The sequence below is a fragment of the Lampetra fluviatilis genome, chromosome 31 (assembly GCF_964198595.1).
Source record: "Lampetra fluviatilis chromosome 31, kcLamFluv1.1, whole genome shotgun sequence".
NCBI classification, from domain to species: Eukaryota; Metazoa; Chordata; class Hyperoartia; order Petromyzontiformes; family Petromyzontidae; genus Lampetra; species Lampetra fluviatilis.
Window position 1 is genome coordinate 7,114,391 of NC_136305.1, and position 26,433 is coordinate 7,140,823.

Genomic DNA, 26,433 nt, shown 5'->3' on the forward strand with positions numbered 1-26,433 from the left:
ACTCTTACTCAAGAAAAAAAGAAATGAATAATAAAATAAAACCGATGCCACGCATATAAAGGATTTATAGTGAAAAACTTTGTTTTTACGGGTTAATTTTTTGGCCATTGGGTTAAATCCACTTAAAACGGTAATCCTGTTTCTAATGGGGGAGGGCGGGCAACTTGGGAGGTTTATTTTTGATTATTAAATGTGCGTCAAGGCAATATACTCCTTGGTAGACTGGGTGGGGTTCTTTTTTTTTTATTTGGTCGAATTTAATCGACGATACCTCAGTTTGATATTTACTCTCATAATGCAGATTAGATCCTATGAATTACAGCGGATATTATTAATTATCATGTATTTTTTAGACACTGCCTAATTCTGCGGCCCATGATGTGGTATGATCATTAATATTGTTTCCTAGTGTTTTGTAATATCACCTTTTTAAAAAATTTGCCTGTTTCGCAAAGGTAGAATTTGTAAATAATCGAATTAATTTATAACAAAAAAAACATAAATTGAATGCAAGACCATGGAAAATATTACCATCAAAATGCATAACGCCCTTTAACATTTTTTCTGTGTTATTCTGAAACTAATGCATTTAACAAACCTCCATTATCGAACGCTATATCAGCATTCACCCTGCTGTTAACTCAAAATATAAAAAAAAACACAAGGAAATCATCAACAGCAACAATAAAAATAACATACAATTAAAAAAAACCAGTAACAAATTAACCATTAAGTTTTTATCTACAAGAATAAATCAAGTTCCAACAGTGTTCTGCTCTCTGTCACCTTATGGTCAGATTAAAAGGCAGGTGTGCAAATAGGAAGCGTCGTAATCATCACCACCAACTCCTGCCATAACCATTGTTAACAGCTGTCTATTGTTAATGACGCTGATCATTTTGATGTCCGATTCTCAGGACCATCACAGTGCTTGTGGTGATGGCGTGATTTATCTTCCAATATCAGCATCATCGTTGTTAGTCTGTTGGCAGCAAGTTTTCATTCCTTAATGGTCAATGTCATATTCCACAATATCATTAATGAGCAGTCATCAACTGGCTTTTGTGTGTGACTAGTTCCAACAACCTTGCTACTTATCAACGTTGTTATCCATATCATTGCAATTGCCATCGTGCATCGGTACTTTTTTTGTGATAACTGATCTCATTGGTAATTTCATTTCGATTACGGCTGAATGGAAATGTCTATTGCATATATCAGCCTCGCCTCGGCGCATTCATGTCATCGACAGTCTGTCTATTGATGCCACTCGTGATGTTTATCATTGACGTTATCACCACCAATGCAATGTAATCATTTCATCATCACAATCATGGTCGTAATTAAAAAGTCAACCTTCCACGGTCAGCGGTGTGGCGTCTCGATCGCTATCATTCACTGTCACGGACTATCAACGGCATCGTAGTGGGGTCACCACCACCACCGTTGCCATCTTCGTTATTGTCATCATCATTCTTACAATCGTAATATTCATTATTTTAATGGTTATCATTGTCATGGGTGGCACGGTCATCTCCGCCACCGTTGTATTCACATCGCCACACTGTTGCGTTAACCACCACACAGACTACAGCCTCTCGACAACAGCAACACGATGAAACAATGCAATACCAGCATTAACAGCGTTTAAAATGACAATTACAATATAGACACAAACAACAATGACCCATGAAAGCATTGTATCATACCCAAATGCATAACGATGGAAAAATAACAATGGTGACAACATAAATACACTAACACGTGGACAATAATGAAAGTGTGTAACAATCATTACAATGACTAACAATGATTAGAATGATACAAAATCAACATGACAATATCCTTCAACAGTAGGGATGTAACAATTTGCCCGCAATTAATTATCACGATTCAGAGTCCGGTTCCGACCCACTCTTTGCACTTATGACACGTGTGCGATCCTATAGAGCAAGGTGAATGCATGGGTGCCAGGCTTTTACATCTTGAAGGCCCCAAAATAATTTTATAGTCTGTGTTCCTCTCAATCTGTCACTAGTTTTTGTGCGAGGTTTTTCTCTTATCTTTGCATTATTCCTTATACAACTCTATTTTTGTATGTCACCCTCTGCGTCCATGAATCCATGTTCATGCGAGTGTCTTTTTAAAGAGTCTGCGTCTGTCAACTCCGTGTCCATCTCCGTCTATTAATGCGGTTGTCTTCATGTATCTATAAATCTCTAAGCCCAGTCTCCCGCTCTCATCTACACACGGGTCCCACTTCGTGATGAGGCAAGCTCTGCGTACAAACGCACACCTCCATCGGAGCATTCTGAATCGATGTCAACCAACCGAGCAATGAATCGTCACATGCCTACTAAACGGGAACAACGCATCAAGTACATCGTAATAACAAATATGGTAATCAATCGCGGATAACGCAAAAACGGAAATAAATAATGACGTCAACGGCGACAGACGAACAGCTGAAGAACACCTCATCCCCCAAGGCCGGATTCCCAGTGACGATTGCACCACGAGGCCCTCAACTCCTTGCCAAGTCACACTCAATCTCAACTTTCTCTCTCCGTTATCCCCTTTGTCCATCTGTTTCAATGTCTGTCCGTCTGTTTGTCCGTGCGTGCATCTTCATTGACTTTATAGGACATCAGCTGCCCCTGTCATTGACTCTGTATAGTTATTCAAATACGTGCACGTCAATTTATATGTGCGTCTGTAGGTCCTTAAGTTGGTCTGTCAATCTGTTCCACCACCATCTGACTGTTCATTTCATCTCGGTCTTTGTCTGTTATGCATATCGGGCTAATGTGTCCCATAAATATATCTGGTACTGTAATCATCCATTCACCTGTCCGTCCAACTAGTTAATTGGTCCATCAATCAGCCAAATGTCAGCATCCATCTATTGCTTTGTCTACATCCATATCTGCCCATCCATGTGTCCTTAAAGTCTCACAATCTGTCCATTCGCCTGTCTGTACATCCATTTGTCTACGTCAAACTGCCCGTCTCGGCGTGAGTCCCCTCCTAAATACAGTATAGAGATATATAACATCAGGCTGTCCCTTCTTCAAGCCTTTGATAAGGTCTCATTGGAAAAATATAATTAAAATTAAAAAAACTCAAAACCACGGCTATCCCTTGACAGCAGAGGTGGTGCATCGGTGACAGCGATGGAAAGCCATCCACTTTGCAGAGGCGGTGCCGCTATTTCTCCTTGTCATTATCTGTAACAGAGCCGGCAAACTATTGATCAGCACAGACAAACACATGCCAATGGGTCCTAAAGAACGTTTGTAATCGGCGCTTGCCATCTGCTATTCATGATGTATTATTACTTGTTTGCAAAGGAAACGCACTTTTAGGAGGGGCCTACCAAGTTTTTTGCAGCAAGTGGCGATGATGCTTTGTCTTGTAATCCAAATTAAGTAATCTGCAGGTATTCTTTTTCAGCATTGGCATGTTTTGGGCAAGACCAGTTACATTATAGGGGTTTCTGTAGTTATAACATGGTTCGTAAAAATATTCATACATTGTGTGGCAATATGTGAAGGAGCTAAGTGCCATAGAGTTCTGCTAGCCACGACGAGAGGGCTTCAGGATAGAGTTTGTGTAGTTTTGCTGTTCCTCCATTTGAAGAAGCGCAAACCACTGGGTTTACTGTGTGGTCCATAGTTTGGGTTGCATTTCTACAATCACGTGACTGGCTTGTCTTAACGTTTCCTTTTGTGAAAGATGTGCATTTATAAAGGGTGGGAGATCATAGCCTTCTTGCAGTGAGGTCACCTGTCATGTCACTTTCTGCACAATTAATACTGTTATCCAGGAGAAATGGATATCAAATCCAGATATGCATGTATATTTATGATATGCTATTACACTTAGCAATCCGATTTTACAAATTGAAACCAGTAATAATATTGCCATTACTGTGTCTCCTGCCTTTATAACACTGCAGGTGAGTTCAGCTGTATGTTCACCTGCGGGAGTGAGCACCAGCGCTTGCAAGATGTCTGAAAGTGACACTATTCCTTCTACCACATCGCTCTCGTTCACCACCACCAGACGATGAACCTGAAGACGCACAAAGATGGACACGCACACGCGTAAGTGCGTACACGCATACAGGCACTGTCCACGCTCATTGTCAATCACCAGCACATGACAAGCACCGCCAAAGCCAGCATCAGTAGAGCAACAGCCACGAACCCATCCAGTGTCATGGTCGTCACAGTCACATCTGACACGGCAACTGTGGTGTCCACCAGATCCACAACTGCCACCCACACCACACTTGCCTCCACCACCATGGTCATCCGCTCCCGTGTGTGTGTGTAGCGTTAAGCGCGCTGCGCTATGAACCTGGCGACCTGAGTTCGATTCCCGCTCAAGGCCAACACCAGTGATGATTATCTGAACCTGTCCTGGGCCTCCCCTAGGTCGACTCAGCCTCACATGAGTACCTTGTGTGGTGTGTAAACATCGCCACTGGGGAAACAAAGGCGGTGGTCTGGCGTGGTGTTGGCCACCCACCCCTTTGTGCTGTGCCAGCCTTAATATAGCCACTTGCGAGCAACACTTTCTCTAACAGCCTGTTACAGGCTACACAGGGGGGGGGGGAGGGAGGGGCTGTTTTGTGAGTTGAGTGGGCCCAACCTCTGCCTTCACAAGCCGGTCGACGATGGTCTGCAGCTGCTCGTGACGCCGACACGTCATGACACCCTCGAAGTGCTGCGAGCGGTGCCGCAGCGCTTGCGTCACCGTCACGTCCAGGTTGTTGTAGGTCTTCTCCGCTGCCAGGTTCTGTATGGAGGTGATCGGGCCGGCACGGGTGACGGGGTGAGGGAAAGCCAAAATGAAACAAAACCACACGCAACACGACATGCAGCTGTGGCTTTGGCATTTCAACTCTTTGTATTTTCAGCCTTGACCAACAAATAAGGTAAGTTTAGAAACCTTAAGGCAGACGAATATGCAGACAATACACCTCCCTTTCTATATTGGTATTTTTGTAAAAAAAAGTTCTACATCCCACCAGCCACATGGCCTTCTGGGAATTCATAATTATAGCGGCAATGGTTCGGCACAAAGCAAACTCCTGACTGGTTTTGACATTTGGTCTCAGAAGAGGCAGGCACACTTAAACCAATGCTCGTGAACTGCCTTGTGTTTATCAGCAATGACTTGTGAATTCCATATGGGTGCTCATCTGATCCCCAAGTATGTAATACGTAAAACAAAATCATTGTATCCATAATAATTCCAGATGTAAAAATTTGCTGTAATTATCCCACATAGGTAAAAACGATTGCACTAGTGGGGAGCCCGGTTTTGGTGGGGTTGTACCGCACTACTTACAATGACATCAAACTTGGAGTAGATGTCCACAACCTTTCCTGCAAGAGAAGAGATGTTGAAGCGATGCCACGGCAAGATACAGAACAAGAAGTTGAAGCGACTAGGCAGCAACAACCGCAACAGGCTGAGACAATTATGACCGTCTTTGGACTACCAACAATTTTTCCAGTAGAAGAGGTCATTCTGGAAAAAACTGTTGTAGCCGGCAGAATGACCCTGGAAGCTGAAAGCAGAAGCACCACTTCAACCAGTTGCCCCTTCAACACAACTTGGTGCAACACTGCCAACGTGGGGTCACCATTTAAACAAATACATTCAACAATAAGTGCCTTAAGAAACATGCACAATACGTGATATTTTAGGCCATAGACTTTGTTAATACTTTTCAATAAAGTTTGTACTCTACACTAAATTGTATCCCTCCATGGTCTGTAAAGAGTGGGTTGCCACAAGCTGAATCATCCCAAAATACTGATGCACATTAGGCCAACTTTAGTAAAAAAATAATCTGCACTTGTATGCGTTTTTTTAAGTGTGTCATGGTGACTGTCAATACTATAAAATTCATTAAGCGAGAAACTGAGAGCCACAGGTGGTTGAAACCGGCATGCGTTCAACACCAGTGTCTGCTGGCCCAAAGCCTCAAAAAGCTCTGTATGAACTCTCAGAGCAAACCATTTCATTCATTAAAACTTGAACTAAGGCCCAAATGCTTCATTTTCACTACTATGCCCTCTGGTGGACTGATAAAAGGATGACATATCTATGAGCAATGCTTGCAAAAAAAAACAAATTTTTTAAGAACTCCATATTAATTATTAGCTGCTCTGGGTCCTCAACAACATGCTTGCAAGTAAACACACCACTTTAAGAAGCAATACACAGGAATACATTCTATACCACCTCCCCATTTTACACAGGTAGATGTGTTATAATCCCATTTACATGAGTTTTTTTTTTTTTAGGCCCTCCCCATTACCCCAGATAATCCAGAATTAACTATCACTAAAACCTGACGATTCTCAATTTTTGGTCCGTTCCTCCTGGGGAGATGACACGAGTGGGCTAGCACCCAGGGCTGGTGAATAAGTGAGTAGGTGGGTTGGGCGAGTGGACACACTGACCAGAAGAATCGACGACAGGAAGGGCTGAGACTCGTCGCTCCACAAAGAGGGAGAGGGCGCAGATGACGGGCGTTCCAGGGTGGATGATGGCAATGTCCCGGAAGGTGCCGATACCGAGCTCCTCCAGGGAGTGCTTCATGAACGGAGGCTGTGGCATCTCTGACATCTGGCGCCAGGTGGGGGGGGCAAGACATACATTAATATATATATAAATGTTTTAAAAGCTAAAAGTGCCCCTATGCTCTAGCCATGAGAAATGATCATTTACGTCGATGGGGCAATTGATGACTCTGAGCCACGGGTGAAAATTACACATTGCTGTAGCACAGAGCGGTCTAAAATGCATTCCTCATTCATGGATCGTGTAGATTTGTGAGACTCCCAAACTCGCTGTGCTGCCACGAAGCCAAGAGATGGCAGTATAGCGAACGGCTTCTGAACTAATGTCCACAGACCCTGCGTATGTTTGGGATTTCTCTCAATGCTCCAGTTTCCTCCCAATTTGAAAGACACTCCTGAAAATGGAACTGGCCAAACTGAAAGTCTTGATACTTCAGAGGCTTTTGTAGATGAAGAAAATGTATGAGTGCCCGGAGAAAACCCATGCATACGAGGGAGTAACAGTCAACACTGCCACATCAATTAAACTTCTACAAATATCAATTAACATAGTAAACATAACAATGTAACGTAACACATCAATTCATCTCTATCTTATCTGCATCTCTATCTCTTGTAATCTCACCGGGATTTTTTTGTAAAACTGAAAAGGGTAGGCCCCAAGAAAACATTTTGGGTCAATGCCCCTAATTGGATAGCACCACCAACGACCCAAACACAACAATTTGGATGTCGGTCAGTCGGTCGGTCTGTTAATTTCAGATAAGGCCCATTGCGTTTGGAAGCTCAATGGCGACACAATTTATATAGTATTTGAATACGGTTACACAAGGCGCAAGCACAGGCACTCACAAAGAGCGTGAGGAATCGCAGCACGCGCTTGTGCGTGAGGATGTAGAGCGCGTTTCCTGTCACGGGGTCGACAACGGGGAGCCGGTGAATCTTGTTCTTGATGAGCGAGTTGACAGCATCGAAGAGGCTACGACAGCCGGAGAACAGAGAGAGCAGAGCAAAACCAGAGAACAGAATTATTCAGTGTAGTAACAGGAATAAGATCAACAAAGTCATCACTGCTGTCGCTGCTGCTGCTGCTGCTGCCGCTGTAACCTCAGCTGACCATATCTGCCGTCTGCCAGAACTGAATATTTTCAAACTTTTAACATGGTTGTTTTTTGCTCTGATTTTTAGTTGCTTTCGTGTTATACTTAAGTTTCTATACTATTGCGTTTGTCATTTTGATGACCCAGGTTACTTTTGCAAATGAGACTATCCTTCAGAATTTATATTTTTTTGGTCAGATCGTAGAAGTAAAATGTGTCGTAAAACCACCTCCACCCGATCTCACAACAATTAACCATTGGGTAGTCTGACGTTTTGCTGGTAGTTACTACCAGCATCATCAGGCAGTTGCGAGAATTGTGAAAATGTCCTCCAGTCTTGCGCATGAATTAGGTGGTACGATGTCATCAATGTGCACTCACAAGGGACCAGGCTGTGGTAGGAAGTGATACCTAGAGGATCATGTATTTATGTTCTTAGAAAGAGGCTACTCTTTTCTTCAACAAAATAAACCTGAAACATGACCTGGCAACACTGTGTTTATAGATTTAGCGAGTTCTGTCACCTTGGTGCGTGTTAACGTGGGCAGCCGAAGCCATTTGAAAGTCCCTGACCCTCGGTAAGGAAAATACTCAGAGAACTCGCAATAGTTTTACACGTTCGTAAGTTAGTGAACACATGTTATTCCTCTATGCACACAGAGATGTGGACGAGGGAATGAAACCCATCGCAACTCACCTGGCGTGGGGAGGGATGTTCACCAGGGGCTTGAAGGAATCTTGGAGGTACAACTCTGTCAGGGGTCACATGGGAGGAAGGGAAAAAGCCGCCACATTACAAAATATTTTGGAAGAGGCAAAACGTCAATTGGGAGAAAATGCAAACACTGTTTACCCAAAACAAATCTAAGGCCATTTGTCAATCCATTGCTGCAGGCAGGCATCCCCCTTCGCCGTGTCGATCATGGAAGTTGTTTAACCATACTGCACCACGTGGATCATCCAGGTTGGTGATGAGGAGGCCCGGGATTGGATCAAAAAGCAAGTTAGCCAGGGAACCGAGGTCGCCGAATTCATAGCGCAGTAACTACGGTGCCATGGTTCTACCCCTTACCCGAGATACAATCACCGAGTCCAACCACGAGTTTACATAGCGCCCCACAGGGCCAAGGCCTTGCGTGTCGCACGACTACCTGACCACAATGCGACGACCCAACCACGATGCCTGCGTTAGTACACCCCTTATGCCAACCCACTGATGGATAAGGGCCCCTGCACGCAATACAATTATGGCGGCGATCTGACCATACTTCGCCATGCTGGTTGGCGCAGGTTTGGTGAGTGCGGGCAGCGTAGATGTTGGAGCACAGTAAATTACCGATGGGTTACCAACATTTGCCATGTTCAGTCACCGATGTCACCTATTCTCCCTCGTCCCCCCACCTCCCCTACTGAGACCAACTGGGGTCCCCATCCTCACCTCTCCACGTCTCGATCTTGTGTTCCTCCAACTCGTAGATCTGTACCTGCACGGGAGATCGTGCGAGTGAGGGATGTGCGCGCAAAAAGCCCACAAGGCTCAATCCAAAGATCATTCCCCCAGGGCTCTGCACCTCCGATTAGCACGATTGTGGTGGCACCTTGCCAAGCCACCGCCTTACGTCACCTCGTCACAGCAGCTCATCTTAACTCAAACCACCACCAGCTCCTTGCATCATCACCTTGTTAACTCCTTAAGCCATTGCTTAGTCACAATCAGGGATAATGTAACATTTTTGGATTAGAGAGACGGACAGTTTTAGTTATATTGGCTTCAGTGTTTGGATTTAAAATGAGTGTTAGTGTTAAGAGCGCTAAGCTAGCACTGCTGGGATCCTGTGTTTAGATACAGGCAGCCGCCACCCGTGATCAACCCGGGTTCAAGGGTAGTGGAGTTGACCGTCTCAGCCCAGTCACCAATGACTGCACGAAAAAACACTTCACCTTCGAGTTAGTTTGTACCTTTAAATTGGTTCAATTCCAGCACTTAGAATACAAATGATGGGTTCGACTGTCATGTCGATGGACATTGTGTTGAAAACAGGCCGGTGGTAATTCAGGTGCTGCTTCGTAGTGTGGGATAAGACGTCATTTTAAAGGATCTAAAACATAGATCTGCAATATTTGCTTCTGCAGACCATTCTATAATGAAAAATGGTGTTGCGCTGCCCCGTACCGCGAGAATTACAAATTAAAGTATTTGCGCACGGTAGGAAACAGGAACTCCCGGAGAATAAACACACAAAACTACACTGTGCTAAATCTCTCGCCAAAAAAGCCACTCGCTGTACTGCATCCAACAACATTCATCAACCGCTTTGCCTTTTAAGTCGATCATCTCACACACACACACATCATAATCACAGCATTTACTTAGAACTGCGAGTTCATCCCTAAGCAATCCAGCAGCCAAGAGCCCCAGGGTTTAACAAAGACAATGCATTCCCACATGACAGTACACATTTTCAGCATTAAACAAACGTCCAAGAGATCAAAATCCATCTCGGGTTCGCCAATTCAACAGGAGCATGCTCAACCCGTCACCGCGTAGGGATTCCCCGCCCTTGCGCCAGGAGCTCCCTCCTCTTCAGCAATCGAACTGAAGCTCACAGCACGTGCAGCGGAACATCGGACATCGCGCTGAACGACAATGCGCGGTTTACGACCCCCTCCCTCCCCCCCCCCCACATCGCAAAGCTCTCGTCAATTTTGTCGCCAACTTGACGTTTTTGCGACGGAGAACTTTCCGAGAAAAGGAATTTGTATGAAAATAAACAAGGGCGAAGGCATTTTCCAGCACTGTTTATTGCCCAATAAGGCTTCATAATTACTGTTCCAATTTCCAAATGGGATTTATTTAATTTTTTTTATTACCTCCATTTAAGTTTTATTTTGGTACTGGCTAATAATTTCTTAAGTCTGCACGGCAAACTCTGACCCAATTTGGACCGAGTACATGTCTGGCCTTGTTTAAAATCACAACAGTACTAATGTTACTGTCGTGTATATACACACAGTGCACATGTATGCACGCACACAAGTACATTCTAAACATATGCAGAAGATGCATAGGCATCCATACGCACGACTGTATATGTGTACGTGGGTCTCAAGGGCAGAGTTCAAACCCTGGTTGGTGACTGACTGGGCCCGTCTATGAAATGAATACCGACTGTGGGGAAGTCAACAGTGGTTCTCCTACGGAGAGACTCGCTCTGTCATCGGAGTGGGGAATGTCCACCACTGTCTCAGGGATGTAAACAGGAGGAGGAAGCACCGCCTTCTTCATGCTCGTTTGAGCAAGAAAGTCACCGACTTTTTTTATTTTCTAACGTGAACCCAATTACACACGTGCGCATTTTTTCAATTTAGCAATATGGATAAAGTTAAGAATTCCAGAAGAGCCCAATGAGCGGACACAGCGATATTAATAAACAAATCTACAGATCCTTCATTCAGCAAGGATGCTGGTGCCTGTAGAGGGCAGTGCAAGATTGTAACAGGCTATCATCTATAATACTGGGGTTTTTTGGGGTTAGATAGCGTAAATATATGTGTCGTTAAACCCGCCCCCGATTATTAATTATGGATATTAGTCGCAAAAGTCTGCGTGTTGAACAGGCGATCATCTGTGTGCCCCAGGCTTGCCTTCTCTCGGGGGTCACTCCCGGTTTATTTCCACATGCCGTTTTAGCAAAATATCCATAAAGAAAAAGCATTCATGAGCCATAATCTTGCGGGCAGGACCCTCATGGGGAAGAAAATGGTCACGAGGAGTGAGGATTAGTGATGCATTCCTGCGTAAATATTTAGAAGGAATGTGATCATCTTAAAGGCCTTACCAGTGGAGACTTGTAATATCTGTGAAGGATGTTGATGAAGTCTGTTATAGTCAGCATTCCTGCAAAACAAATCAGTTCAAGTATCCTGAATGAGCAATAAAAGAGGCCTTTGAAATCCAGAATGTATTTCAAAGTGATACTTGATAATCTGTGTTCATAGGGACACTATAAAATATTTTTATCGCTTGTATTATATTTTAGATAGAGGGATGACGTAGCGGTTAGCGCATAGCACAATGAACTTGGCAAACAGACTTCTAATCCCAACCAGGGCTAACATCACTGGCGAGTGATACTTAGACCACAGTGACGAACGCTGCCAAGTATGGTCAAAACCCCAATGACTGAGGAGGCACGGGCAGGCCTTAATTCAGCAGCGGATTGACAAAGTGCTGTACACTTTTCAGACCTTATTCTTATAAAAGCAAGACACGTAACGGTTTGTCGCAGGATCTTTTGACATCCACTTGCCACGGTGGTAGACAGCATTGTAACGCACAATAGGCAAGTTACATACCGAGAGCTGATGAGATCGGGCGCGGTGTGTGGGCGATCTGGTCATGGGCAGCAGATTGATACATCTTTAGTGCAGAGATGAAGGTGGTGTGCTCTCACCCACGAAGGCCTGCCTGTGATTGTCCCACAATGGTGCAGCCCTCACTCCATTGGCCACCAGGGCAAAGAAGGCCTTTTTGACCTGAGCACAAACACACAAAGACAAAGATTCCCCCCCCCCCCCCAGTATAGCCTTAACAGACTGTTGGGGCAAGTGCTGTTAGTAAGCACCTATGAAAGGCCCACGAGGGGGTGGGTGGCCAGCACTACGCCCACACACACATGCCCACGTACGTATAAAGGCCCCCACACACACACACACGGTACATCCACAAATACACAAAAATACAACCATGTGCCATTTAGTATTTACAGACTGTTGGGGCATGTGCTGTTAGCAAAGATCTTTTAAGTTAGGCATGGCGAGAGAGGCGAGTGGTGTGACCAGCACCACCCCCAGCTGCCTTTGTGTTCCCCAGTGCTGATGTTTACACACCACACCAGGTACTCATTTGAGTCTGAGTCAACTTAGTGCACACCCGAGACAAGTTCTAATACCAATTGCTGTGACTGGGAACGTAAGTTTCCAAGTTGTTAGCTCACGCATCCACGCAATCACGTGCGCAGCCATCATTCGCCACTAATTTGTAGTGCTTGTACCGGGCTAGGTGCACTGGGAGGTCGCGTTCACATGAAGTAGATGACGTGGAAAGTGAAGGCTCGCGCTGGCAGGAGGGTCATGGTGATGAGCCAGCGGTTACGAGTTCACAAGCAGGGTCACAGCGATGACAGGCAGATGCACCGACATGCTCTAACCGCTGTCTCAATTTGCCAAATTTCATTCACATGACGCTCAGCTGCTCATTGTTGTAAGCAGTCACTTAGGGCTGTGTTTAGCGGTGGAGCTGGAGTTTTATGTTTACGGACAGAAGTACGGTTAGGGCTCCGGTTGGGACGCCTTACCTGCAGCGAGACGTCAAACACCACGAGCTTGGAGCTGGTTGGGATGATGTCGTAACATCTGTGCGCCTTCATGAAGCGCGTGTACACCGTGTCTTCCGAATCCTCTGCGCAGAGATATGTGGCGGCAAACGAAGTGTGAACGTCAGTTGCATTCGTTCATTTCATTTAACATCCATCAGCTTTTACACATTTATTTTTGGTCTACATGCTAAAATGATATCCCGTCACTCATAACCAGGGTTGCTGCCACAGTGGTGTGGCAGTTAGCACACCGAGCTTGCAATCTTAAGAGATCGCCTCCAATTTTGTCTCCCAGCCACGGCAGTTAAACGAAAATTGGTGGCAAGTTTCTTAAATCGCCCCCACCACTGCATCTGTCCACACAGCAGTAGAAGTGGGTACACGGCACAGTCAGACGATCGGCAGGTCGCGTGCGGTGGGGTAAAGTGTGGGTACTCCCACCTCTCCATGTTGTCTCACCAGCGTGGAAGAGTAGGCCAAAAACCCTCTAGAGCCCCCTCTGGCTATATATGTGCAAAATTCAGCTTTATGGTGCTTCTGGAACATCATTAGAATGGACGTCAATCGCTCACAAAATTGTGATCATCTCTAAGAGTGAGATTACGATCATAACATCATGTCATAATGTGACAGGAAACCCCTGGTGGAACTGTAACAGTCAACAGTTTCAGGTGTCATGTAACTGCCCCAGAAGCTGACACCACACAATTCCATCCATAAAGATCTCTTTTACAAATGTTTACAATGAGTCTTTCTCACCCTCACGTCAGTTGCCTGATATTCACAGCCCACTGCGAGTGGCTGGTTATATGCCAATTATCCGATGCGTTATCACAGTTTTTGCTGTGGAGTTAAACCAGGCCAAATCAAGTTTAAAAAAAAAAACTAATTTAATAAACAGGGGCATACTGTGCTTGAGTGCAGTCATCGGTGACTGGGATGAGAATCTGGTATGATAATGGGGAGGCTGTGCGGATTGAAACCCACGATCTCAGCCATAATACGGGCTCAGTGCTCTGACCAAAGACAAAGATCCCCCGTATAGCCCTAACAGACTGTTGGGGCAAGTGCTGTTAGCGAGCAACACCTATGAAAGCTTGCACGGCACACAAGGGGGGTGGGGTCGCCAGCACCACACCCAGCCGCACCAGGTACTCATTTGAGGCCGAGTCGACCGAGGGGAGGCCCATAACCGGTTCAGATAATCGTCACTGATGTTGGCCGTGAGCAGGGAATCGAACTCGGGTCACCAGATTTGTAGCCAGCGCGCTGGTGCTCTGACCCCGGCCATTATCAGACCCACGAGCTCTTATTCCGATATTATTTGTCCACCTTACGCCAGGTCTTGCTTGTAAAATAAATGCGCACACGTGTGGTCATTTCAACCAGCAGTGGATTAACACGACATAAGCACCCCCAACCCCCCCCCCCCTCACATGCCACGCAGGTTGTGGGGGTGATTTGACCATACTTCACTCACACTGGTCAGTGAGGTGAAGGTAGATTGGGAGCGCATATGTGGGGCCATAGAAGTACAATGCAACAGTGGCGTTTGCTACAGTGCCCCTCTGCTGCCCATCACACAGCCCCATAGCAGCCTAGATGGATGTCTGTCATGCAGAGCAAAGGAAATATGTTACCGAATTCAACTCTAGCCTAGTTTCCTATTTTAAAGGGTGACCCATTAAATAGATTAATCTATTAAAATAAAAACATTCATTTACCCAGAAAAGCCTCATGGAAGCCATAGAGTATATATATTATGACGTGACCTGTTCGAGATATTTGACCAACCGTTGAATAAATATGTTTTGCAATGTAAAGAAAACACATGAACATCTGGGAGAAAACCCGACATATAGGAGAGACAGTGGCGTGGTCTCCAGGCGTTCGGCGAACCAAGAGAAGGGCCCAACACCAGAAGGTGGTGGAGGCCGTGAGGACAGATGCTGGGAGGTCACCGTGTGTCTACTGTGCAGCAGCAGCAGCTGTGGTATCTGGCAGAGGGTGGGAAACGCTGGAAAGGAGCGGTGGTGCAGCGCTGGTGGCATCAACGGCTCTGGCCATGGACTAAAAATTACATAGAGATAGGTCATCAACCCAACTCTGTGTACTGCCACGTACTACCCAAGTAGCCCTACAAGGTTTGGCATCTCGTTCAATCGGTGATCTTGGTGCGATCTGCTAACCCCACTTCATAGTCTCCGAATGATCAAAGGCCAACATTTACTGCCATTAAAAACATTCATAATAAAACACAATTCTTTTACGGCACAATACAATGGAAAAGTTGTCAAACTTATGAGAAATATGCATTGTCGAGTGAAATATGCCATTACTATACATAGGGCATACGAAGAGGAACACGTGGATTAGGGTTTGAGACGACATATTGACCCTCAAGAAAAATAATTGTCAATGGGCAGGACACGTCGCAGGAAGGGATCATAGCCGGGTGATTGAGCAGAATGACAGAATCACAGCCAAAGGAGGGAACATGCCTGAGACTCTGTCCACCGTGGAGATGGAGTGGTGAAAATAATCTCACGTGTAATTACTAGATGGATTGTTGCACTCCAATATGGTGAGAGATGGTGACAGCTTGGGGGATGCCATAATCCAGCATTGGATTGATCATAGCTCATGATGATGTAGGATAGTATATCAATTATCTAGACAGCTGTCACCGTGGTAGAGTGCTCAGCACAATTGCAAAGCCCCGAGTTCAAATTCCAGTCAGATGGACCAGGGGTCATTCAAAGGAACACCACTTGGTGGAATATCACCAACATAAATATTACGGATAAACTGGCCTCTGCCATAAGAAAGTGGAATTTCCTAATTTAGCTCGGAGCACCACCATACCCTCACATTTGAGCATTGATCGTTGTGCGATATATCTGAAAAGACGCCAAGCTGATGAAATACAAGTATCTATAAAAAGTAAATCAACATATAGATCAATAACTGTAATCAATTAAGCGGTCGTAAGAGTGTGTGGTGCATAGGTCAGCGTGATAATTCAAGCTCGGGTGGCTGCAATCGTTAAATCGTAACGCAATACAACCGCACAGAGTTTTGAAGTGGGGGGGGGGGGAAACAAGGCAGCCACACTATGCGGTTGATGGCATTTCCCCTGCGAGTGTTTATCATTTTTCAAAGCTTGATTCGCGCTTGAGCACCACTGCCAATGCAGTCGCCTAATTATTTTAGCCGTTGATTTTCACTCTCAAGAAGGGGCCAGACTGACAATGTTAACGATTAAATTGTGTGTTGTAAGGCAACCGACAATCACAGTATTTATTTATACCGGAAGAATTCGTTGAGCTATAAAGCTCTTTCTCACAGATGTCTGGTAGACCAAGGAATGGAACACATCTGAGAGGACATCCACCACAGAGATCAAACGATGAAATCGGCTCGTGAGAGGTGGCGGTGGCTTGGGGAGGGGCCTTCATCCAGCAGTGGACTGACCATGGCTGATTGATAATGATGGCAATATTAATGATGGATGTGGTGATTTTTTTTTGCTATTTGTAGTTGTGCACGACTGCCAACAGATCTTTTTCTTCTTTATAAACAGACTTTGATCATCACTCGAATTAGTTTGGTTCTGTACGACTTGTATTTCTAGTGAACTTTAATAGACCATAACAATAGCCCCAAGCGTATTCTTTGACTTTTGGAAATTTGCAGTGCACCTCAAGGAGGCCAACAGTGCCTTAGATTGGTTGTTCCAGTCTTGGCCAGCATCTTGATAAGCAGCTGTTACAAGAGGGCAATTACGCTGAGTCTTACGAAGCATCAACGAGTTTATACCTGCCTTTACCTTTTTACATTTGAGAAATGCATCTGAGGAATTCTACGCGTACAATACGGTTAAGATAAGTGTACTTGTAAGGGTGCAGCAACGAATGGCAGTATAGCAAGCAGGTTTGCTGGCCTACGTATGGTGAGTATTACCCATTGTACGCGTGGGTTTCCTCTGGGCGCTTCAAATAACTCTCATATTTCCAAAAGGACTCCATAAAGAATTGGCCAAACATCAGAAGTAGTTCTGGGACATCAACTTCCGGAGACTATTTGCTGACACAAGGTTGCTTTTGAGAGCACCAAATGGTAATTGATTTATCTCGTTACCCGATGCCAACAGCACGACCGTAATACCACTTTGGGATTTTAAAAAAACGTAGCGTTATTAAGCCTTGGGTTCCGTCTCAAGATCGTGCTCGGGGAAGAAGTAAAGGCACTTACCGTCCCCGTAAAGGTCGAGTTTATCCAGCATGCCGTCTGCCAGCGAGGAGACCTGTAAAGGCAAATACACGCACACACAGACACAACGGTCGGTTAGCCTTGTACAGAGTATATAGCATGAGGGGCAGCTTCTGTAAAGCAACAACTTTCAACGACAGCATGCGACGGGTGTGTGATGTTGGACATTAGCTCGCACACCCCTTGCACACCCCGCCGTCTTTGTCTCTCCAAACATTTGCCAATGATGGAAAACGAATACTAAACTATTAAACTACTTTTTATCTTATCAGGTAGGGTCAACCGAGCTATGTAGCTCTTTTTCAGAAGCGACCTGGCCACAAATTATAGCTCAACGAATTGGAATTATACCGTGCAAATGTATCTCTGCCAAATATTCTAAAATACACGTGGAAGTGTAGGCACGCACAAGAGGGACTGTTTACAGATACAGACATAGAGCCGGGGCCACCACAACCCAGGACCCCAGTGACAAAATATTTGTTCTCCCAGTTTGCCATGTGTGTATATCAGGCTTGTCCAAGCACAAACACAAAGATCACCCCCCCTACCCCATGGAGCCTACACAAATTGTTGGAACGAGTGCTGTTAGCGAGCACCCATGACGGCCGGAGCAGTGCCACGAGGGACCAGCATCACACCCAGCTGCCTTCGTCTTCCCAGTGCTGATCTTTGCACATAGCACAAGACACTCCGCACCTCCGATTAGCACGGCTGGCTACGTAATGGTGAGAAATAAGTTCAGCAGGTAGCAGGTAGTCTGCTGATTTTTGTGTAAGTACATCGTGAATACATAAGATCTGATGCACAAGCCGTCGATCATTAAGAGATGTTAAGTGTGACCCATTGTAGAAATCGCAATGGTGGGTCCTATATGGGCAGTTCAACACACATCTTAAGGCCGAGTGATAAATTGAGTCAAGCTTCTTCAGTACAGTACTGGGGGCTGATTTACATACGATGTCACAGTAATCAAGTAGAGGCAGGACCGCTTCACGTAGCCACCTCTGATATTATTCGTGGCCTGGAATGGAACTCATCAAAGTCGAGCAATGAATCACTTCACTAATTTGCAGGGAGCATACACAATATCTCCTGTACGGCCTTAACAGAGGCTGTTGGGGCAAGTGCTGTTAACGAGCACCTGTAAAGCCCAGCACAGCACACAAGGGGGTGGGTGGCCAGCACCACGCCTACACACCAACACGCACATGCCGACATACGTAGAGAAACAAAGATGCACTCCCCCCCTCCAGTACCACACTTAGCCGCCTTTGTCTACACATTGCACCAGATATTGAGTTGAGGCTTAGTCGATCTAGGGGAGCCCAAAAACCGGTTCAAATAATCGTCACTGGCATTGGCCATGGAGCTGCAATCGAACTCGGGTCACCGAGTTCGTAGCGCAGAGCGCTAGCCATGATACTACACACACACACGTCCAAATACAAACTATCACATTCACTCTTGGCTCTCAATGAGCGAGGGTTGTGTGCGTGTGTGTTTGTGCAGCGAATACCATCCTCCTACTAGCTAGCACTCGACAAACAAACACGGCCTTCACAAACAGCGGGCAGCATTGTTTATTATTTGTTCAGCCCAACCCTGAAGGGCCAAGACCGCTTCTACCCCCCCACCTCTCTCTACCAGCTGGGAGTGACTCATTTCAGAAGCGATCAACCAACCACCACCTCCTGGACTACCTCCGAGGTTTCACGTGATTCGGAGTTGCGACTTAATTCAGGTAGAGTAGAGTATCCTGTTCTGGCCGATGTCTCCAACCTCCCGACAAGGAGAAGTGCTGCCCTCTACTGTGTGGAGCAGGGATTCCGTGTCTCTGACATGGGACATCCAAAGTAGAAGTAAGAAAATTAACCCGTAAAAACAAAGTTTTTCACTATAAATCCTTTATATGCGTGGCGGCTAGAGTCCTCTCGTCCTCTGGCTTGAGATGGCTGCCACCTATGGGTCAGATGATTGCCTGCCACCATTAAGCAATTGGTAATTAAATATAATTTATTTTTTCCTAAAAAGTGCAAAATTTAGGAAAAAAAATTTCACCAAAAGAAATTGTCACGCACAACGAGTCTGTGTGCAAAATGTCAGCTCGATTGGATCACGGGAAGTGGGTTAAAAAACGACCGAAAGATTTGCACGGTCGTAAGCGCGCAAGCAAGCAAGCAAGTGAACTTAATATAAATGATTTAAAAAGATTGCATGCAGTAAAAGACCTGATGATGCTGGCAGTGATGAGAAGGAAACCGGGCACTATTTGGACGCACGGATAGGATGGACAACAACATGAAAATTTAAAGCGTTGCTGTTCAGAAAAATGGAAGGAACCGGAAAGAGAGGAAGACCTCACAGAGAACGTTCCGGCGACGACAGAAGGGATTGGTGCCAGCAAGACGTGGCACTACCTGAGCATATTGGCACAAGACACAGAAGAGTGGAAACAAGTGACTAAATGTGCAGTGGACACCTACGGCTATCTGCCCATGGATCGTGATGATAATGACATGGCCACTGAGTCACTTTTGAAGGGCAAAAGACGACCAGTCCCTGGAGTTGAACCCATGGTCGCGAGCAGGCCTCTAACCTATACAATAGCACCAAACTGCATAAGCAAATGATGACGATGATTAAACATTGAGCCCGTTTACATTTAAAGGCAAATTATACCTACCCTGCATGTTTTAATTACAGTGGCCAAAAAGTCCAGATATGATTTGCTGTCAGATTAGCAAAGGTGTCTGGAACTGTCCGAAAGAAATGGCTTAAAAATGAACTCAGGCAAAGAGGCATGGCTTGGGATGGTTCATTACGACTGTTTCAGTCACGGCGCCCGGGCCAGGCAAAAACTTGGGTTCGAGTCTGGGTTACAGCCACCTGTGATTGAACCACACTCTCATGTGAGATGGATGGTCGTCACGTGTAACTGCCAGGGACAGCAATAGCTTGGGGCAGTTCTTCATCGAGCTGAGAATAGATCGTGGCTGATGATGATGATGACGATGATGAGTGGGAGGCAACTATTTTCATGAACAAGAAATATGGAGCAAAGGCCATAGCTCTACTGGACTGTACTTCTATGCTCCCACATCTCTGCCTTTCCCCTCTGTCTTCGCCAACATACACTGACCAGCGTGGAAAGGGCATGGTCACATTATCGCCACCGTCCACACGGCGTGGGGAGGGCCCTCATCCGGCAGTGGAATGACCAAACGCTGTATATGTACAAATTAAAATTCTGGCTTTTAGAGCCCACCCAACCGCAATATTCACCAGCTTATCTCCAAATGGATTAGAGTGAAACTCAAGGGACTCTTTCCTGGATAAATAACGGTAGGGTGAATGCAACGGGTTTTACAGTGTGAAGCTCAGAGGGTTCAATAAGATCTGTTTAAAGGGTTAACATCAGTCATTGTGAGTGCGCAGTCACTGGAGCCAAGGCAAACACTATCACGCTTGCTGCCCTTGTTAATCCGTGTCGAGTTTTTTTTGCAGTGCCAAAGATAGTGAAAGACAATGAGACTTTTTTTTTGTTATTCTGAAACTCAAGCCCTCACTCAAGTTGTACTGGCTTGGTGCCCCAATGCAGCCAGCAGCCCAATGAGAAACACTCAGGCCCAGGTCTTGAACCCAGGAAATGCAGAAGTTGGTGGCTAATTAAACCAAAGTTTGTCATCCCTCTGAAGGAACACCCACCCCCAGGTCTCAAATCTTATACCTCAAAAATTGTTGGTTTTCCAAACAACATAGACACGAGGAAAAACAAGAAATACTGACTCTACAGGTCACAAACCCAGATCCTGAAGCATGCTGATTGAGTGAACACCAGTGATTAGCCTCCCTCAGCCTTGACTCACAACCAACCTTATGTCTTCAACCTATGACATCAAATATGTTTACTGAACAACAGAGATATCAGCCTCCTGTGAAATAATGTGTTCAGCTCAAGGAAATTAACCCAGACCCTCCAAGGCGATTGATTGGTTCGCTTGGTAAACAACATAGACACCAGGTCATTGAGAGATGCCAACCCTAAATCTCAAACTTTAGAACTTAATGATGCTGGTGAGTTCACAACACAGAAATGTGCATCCTGTGACAGACCCAGCCCCAGCACGGTATAATTTAACCCAGGCCCACGATGTCAGCTTTTAAAAAAAAAATCTAGATTGAAAACTCATTATCTTTATAGCTACTTTTCGTGTTTAGTCTGTTGCCCTTGCCCCACACCTCCGATTAGCACGGTTGGTTACGTACGGTGCGAAAAAACGCTCGACATACATACGTTACTTAGCACAATGAAAGGCGGGCATGAACCCAGGACCTCATAAACAATGGCTGAATTCCTTATTCTGTTGAAAAATACAGTTTCCGTTACCGAACATTGGAACTGGTAGGAAAGCAATAAATTGGCCGGCAGCGGTAGGCAGCATGAGTCACTGGCTCCGTGCGAGTCACACACAGGCGCAGCACAGCGTGACTCATTCGGCTCATTGATGTCGGCCAACAAAACACACAACAGGTAATTTTGTTGGGAGGCGTAATTGCCCCTGCAGACCCCTGCTATACAACAGCAATGCAGCCACACTTGCAGGCTAAGCATGCGTCTCCCGCTCCCTCTTAGAATTATTTGTGTGCCTTACAGATTTGCTCTGGGTTTTGGATCGTTTTCACTGAACGCTGAGAATCCTATAGATAAAGTGTGTCAAGTGTGAGCATCCGAATCTTTTATTTTTAGCCTTTGCCCCGCGTATTTACCCTCATTGTGTCATCGGCTTCAATCGTTGTGGCAATGCACGCCTCGAACCCAGGACTGTGGAGGCGGGGGTTGACGGAGAGCACGTGTTACGCGAAACTCCCTTCCCGTGGGCATTGAGGTGCCACATACCCTGGCTTGCCAGGAGAAAGTACAGCAAGTAGACTAAACGCCATCTTCTGGGTTCTTTCGGTAAAGTCACGTAGAAGGGAAGTAATAAAATAATAAAAATAAAACATAATAAAATGAAATAATTCTCACTGTGAGAATTATTTCATTTTATTATGTTTTATTTTTATTATTTTATTACTTCCCTTCTACGTGACTTTACCGAAAGAACCAAGAAGATGGGTCGTGAGAATTGTATTATTTTATTATGTTTTATTTTATTATTTCCCTTCTACGTGACTTTACCGAAAGATCCCAGAAGATGAATCCCTGCAGTCACGAAAGCTTCAAATCGAAATTTAAACGCCATCTGTTTCGGTTTGTACAGGCATCGAGTGTTGCCCCCTTGCATATGTGTGTGTTTTCTCCAGGTGCACCAGTTTACTCCAACATATATAATAAACACTCATTAGGAATTGGTTGCAAACATCTTAAAATAAAAAACCCAGTTCAGGAACCTCCTGAAGAAAAAGTCCTACAACTGTGTGGCTCTCCTGGATTAAACAAAAAGTAAACTATTTGTATTATTGAGTAAAACAGGCTGGTGTGTGTAGTGAGCCGGTTCCACTGAGACTGTGGGTTCCAATTTGAGTGTCAGCCACTTGCTATTAAAACCACGTTGTCATTGCGTAGTGAGTTGATGGACTCAGCCTGGTCAGCGGAGACTGCCCAAAAACCATTACATTTTATTTGTGGTTTGTAACTTAATTTGGCCTAACTCAGTTTGGCTGATATGTGATGATCCATTGTACAGAAAGCGTAAAGCTGCGCGCTTGTATAGCATCGCGCAAGAGATGCCTATTTTAGCGACTCCTCTTCCGGGATCGTTCCATTCCATTTGGATTCGTTCAACTAAATTAATAGTTTCACGCTTTTGATAAATCGCTCCAATCTTATAGGATGAGGCTGTCACGAAGAAGCTACGTGACAGCCTCATGGCGATGTTGCCACGTGTAATCCCAATCAATTCATTAACTTGCAGTGTAATTTTCAAATCATGGCCCTTGACACCGGCACACAATGGCCTACTCTTTTTGAATGGCATCAAGGGGACCTTTGCCATCCACGCGATCCTTTTCCCGTGAGCCTCTGCAACAGCCAGCGGTGGAATTGGGCCGTGTCACCTCCCCAATAATGACATCATCCTCATCAGCTGACGCGAGCTACAGCAAAATTATTCCACCAAGTTTCAAGATTACATTTTCAAGAGGGTGCTCCTTATTGAGTATATTACACATGAAAAGAAACTCAGTCTCTAAGGACGGTTGCTGACCACGGGCTCAAAGGCTCGAAATGTCGAGCAGCCAGTAACAAACAGCACTGTTGAAAGTGTAATAGATAAGAGTTAACACATTTCTTCAGTTGAGTTATAAAGACTTGGGGATAAGAGGCGATGGGGAGCCAATAGTTTTGACTTGCAATATGGATGAGACGAGAGATTCGGTCCGGAAGATTGAGTCGTCAACATCGGTGGAAAAATGAACGAGTGAAATTCACGGCAACGGAAAACTACGATAGCAGCAACAGAAAAGTGATAAGGAGGCGCATGACCACCGGTGCGCGAGTGACTGGAGAAAAACCCATGCCCTCAAAGCAAACGGCAGCGCCTTGCTGTACTGCATCTGGACAACAGGACACCCACAAGACCATTTCTGATAAAAATCACCACAGCCACTTAAAAAGCAAAATAATCCGGCGGATACCGCGTTGGCGGTGGCGCCCACAAGCACAACTAATGCGACCGCGACACAACACGCTCGTCAACAACAGTCGTGGGGGAAATTTAAAAAGTATATGCTCGGTGACGTTCTGGCCAGCGGCTCTATTTCACAGCACGTGTGTGACCCTCTCTGCACGTCTCATATCTGCATTACTTTTTTATGTTCAAGGCCGCGGTGTTATTGACGAAAAGTGATGAGTTTTGTTTGTTATTTGCAGATTTTTTTTTTAAAAATCCGTAGACCCTAGCAGGCAGAGTGGGAAAAAAAACCACGTTGTCAATTACGCAAACTCTGGGTTGAACTCTTGTCAGTTTCGGATGTTGCTGGTTGCAGCCGAGTGGGACAAATATCTTGCTCAACTGGTTTTATATGAGGTAGCTTAAACCCCTCAAAAGCCAACAGGAAACACCGTCCTTTAGACTTTATAAAACACCAGCACGTATTTTACAACTTCCTGTGTGCAATTGCTTAACGTGTGCACACACACACGTACAGTTTAGTTGGCTCTCCACTGCTGGATGAGGGCTTCATCCCCACGCCGTGCGCGCGGGGGTCGTGGGGGATTATTTCACCATACTTCGCCTTGCTAGTCGGTGCGGGTTGGGTGAAGGCAGGGGAGCAAAGGCGTGGGAGCGCAGAAGTACGGTACAATTGATTTCGCCGTCCTATTAAACGACGGGCCCCCAGGCATGGAAATGTGGAATTTTCACTGCTCGCCCAGAACCCTCATACAAAGCAAATCGCCACTCCATGCCTTTATCGAGTGCAACTAAAATTTTTTTGAACAAAGCAGAAACGCAGTTATTGGCACAACTGCGCAATGAACCCCCCACCCGAGTTCGGGCCACGGGGAAAACGTCGATGGCGTTATGGTGATATCAGAGCCGGTCCTAGGGGTGGCCCCCTCTCTTCGCCAGTACGCACTGACCAGCGCGGTGAAGTATGGTCAAACAACCCCCGGGCAGCGAAACGGTAACGCAAAAGCCTTCACCCAGATGGCCGCTTGACAAACGGGGCTGAGAGTGAATTGTCATTGACCATATAATAATTTCAGTTGAAAACACATTTTATACGAATTACTCCACACCGCGACAGATTGAGAGAAAATTAAAAAGGCGGTTAAGTGTAGGTGTGCATTGATTTACGTGACCGTCCCACCTGCGGGTTAGCTCCGTCGGAACTGCCGTGTCGCCCATCCTGGGGCTCTGCGGACCCCCGCTGCCTCCGTTTACCCACCGGCCCGGCCATCGGGCCCCCTTCAAAATACAAGTGCCGGCAGAGGCTGTGTCGGTAGTACGGGCTGCTGCTGCTTTCACAATGACGGCCGTCGTCCCCCTTTTGACGAGTCGCGTCTGCAACAAGGAAGGCCGGCTGTAGTCGAAACACAGGCCGTCTCAGAATACGCAGCCTGTATCGGTGTAAAGGCCGAGTCGGAATGAAGGCTTTACGACAAAAAAAAACCTTCAAGGCGAAGTATTTCTCAACATTAAGGGGGCTGAGCCAATGGGGAATGTTGCCTCAACGTAAGAGGCTGCCCTCCGTTTTAAAAAGGATGCGCCCCCTCCCTCTGCCTTGATGTCTCTCACGTCTCGCTTTCTCTGCGTCTCTCTCTACATAAGCCGGTCCACCCCCCCCCCATCTCTCTCGTCTCTCACAATCTCTAACCCACGCGTCCAGGTTCTGTCTATTCTCACTCGGCACGGAGAGTGACAGACAGCTGCATGGCTTGCCCTCCACTCGGTCGCCAAAACACACTGCTCGTAAGTGCCCCAAAAGTTACAATGTACGGTGTACATGTTTATTCACAATGCGAAGTAAGGGCCAAATAACGACAGTCGCATTTTAGTGAACTGTGCATGCTAACAGCAGTTGTCCCTACAGGTCAAGCCCCTCGCATCTGGACACGCATGCAAATCGCAAACACGCACACAGATGTTACACACAACACGTACACACTCGCACACTCGTGAATACTAAACACAAGGTGCTGTCAGCGGGCACCCTTTGAACACCGACAAGGCACACGAGAGGGAGGGTGGCCAGCACCACGTCCGGCCGCCTTTGTCTCCCCAGTGGCGATGTTTACACACCGCGCCAGGTACTCATTTGAGGCTGAGTATATCCATGAACACACACACTCCACCACGTACGCACATTCACGCCTACGGACACAAGTACGAATATATAGACATTACAGACAACGCCAAATATCCCCGTTATAGCCTTGAACAGACTCTTGGGGGCAGTGCTGTTAGCGAACGCCTCTGAAGGCAGCAACGGTACACGAGGCGGTTGGTGGCCAGCACCAAGCCCGACCGCCTTTGTCTCCCTCGTGGAGATGTTTACACACCGCACTAAGCACTCATTTGAAGCCGCGTTGACCTGGCGCACGCACACACACACACCAACGCACCATCTCACACA

The 26,433-nt window shown here is 45.9% G+C and overlaps 1 protein-coding gene across 10 annotated transcripts in view; it reads right to left on the bottom strand.

Moving 5' to 3' along the window:
* Nucleotides 1-232: 232 nt before the first annotated feature.
* The window catches only part of LOC144943498 (5'-AMP-activated protein kinase subunit gamma-2-like), a 142,363-nt gene continuing 116,162 nt past the window's right edge, over nucleotides 233-26,433 (bottom strand). For 8 of the 10 annotated variants that reach the window (XM_078870996.1, XM_078870997.1, XM_078870995.1 and 5 more), the window contains 12 exons: nucleotides 17,335-17,386; nucleotides 13,060-13,163; nucleotides 12,157-12,238; nucleotides 11,542-11,600; nucleotides 9,141-9,186; nucleotides 8,400-8,454; nucleotides 7,455-7,581; nucleotides 6,483-6,648; nucleotides 5,359-5,396; nucleotides 4,657-4,803; nucleotides 3,981-4,074; nucleotides 233-3,227 (listed from right to left, as the gene is read on the bottom strand). In XM_078870996.1, the coding sequence (XP_078727122.1) occupies nucleotides 3,208-3,227; nucleotides 3,981-4,074; nucleotides 4,657-4,803; nucleotides 5,359-5,396; nucleotides 6,483-6,648; nucleotides 7,455-7,581; nucleotides 8,400-8,454; nucleotides 9,141-9,186; nucleotides 11,542-11,600; nucleotides 12,157-12,238; nucleotides 13,060-13,163; nucleotides 17,335-17,386 (990 nt within the window). In that variant the 3' untranslated portion in view covers nucleotides 233-3,207. Of the gene's footprint in view, nucleotides 3,228-3,980; nucleotides 4,075-4,656; nucleotides 4,804-5,358; nucleotides 5,397-6,482; nucleotides 6,649-7,454; nucleotides 7,582-8,399; nucleotides 8,455-9,140; nucleotides 9,187-11,541; nucleotides 11,601-12,156; nucleotides 12,239-13,059; nucleotides 13,164-17,334; nucleotides 17,388-25,167; nucleotides 25,362-25,518; nucleotides 25,523-26,433 lie in introns of those variants that run through there. The other 2 variants (XM_078871001.1, XM_078871005.1) reach the window with 2 other exon arrangements.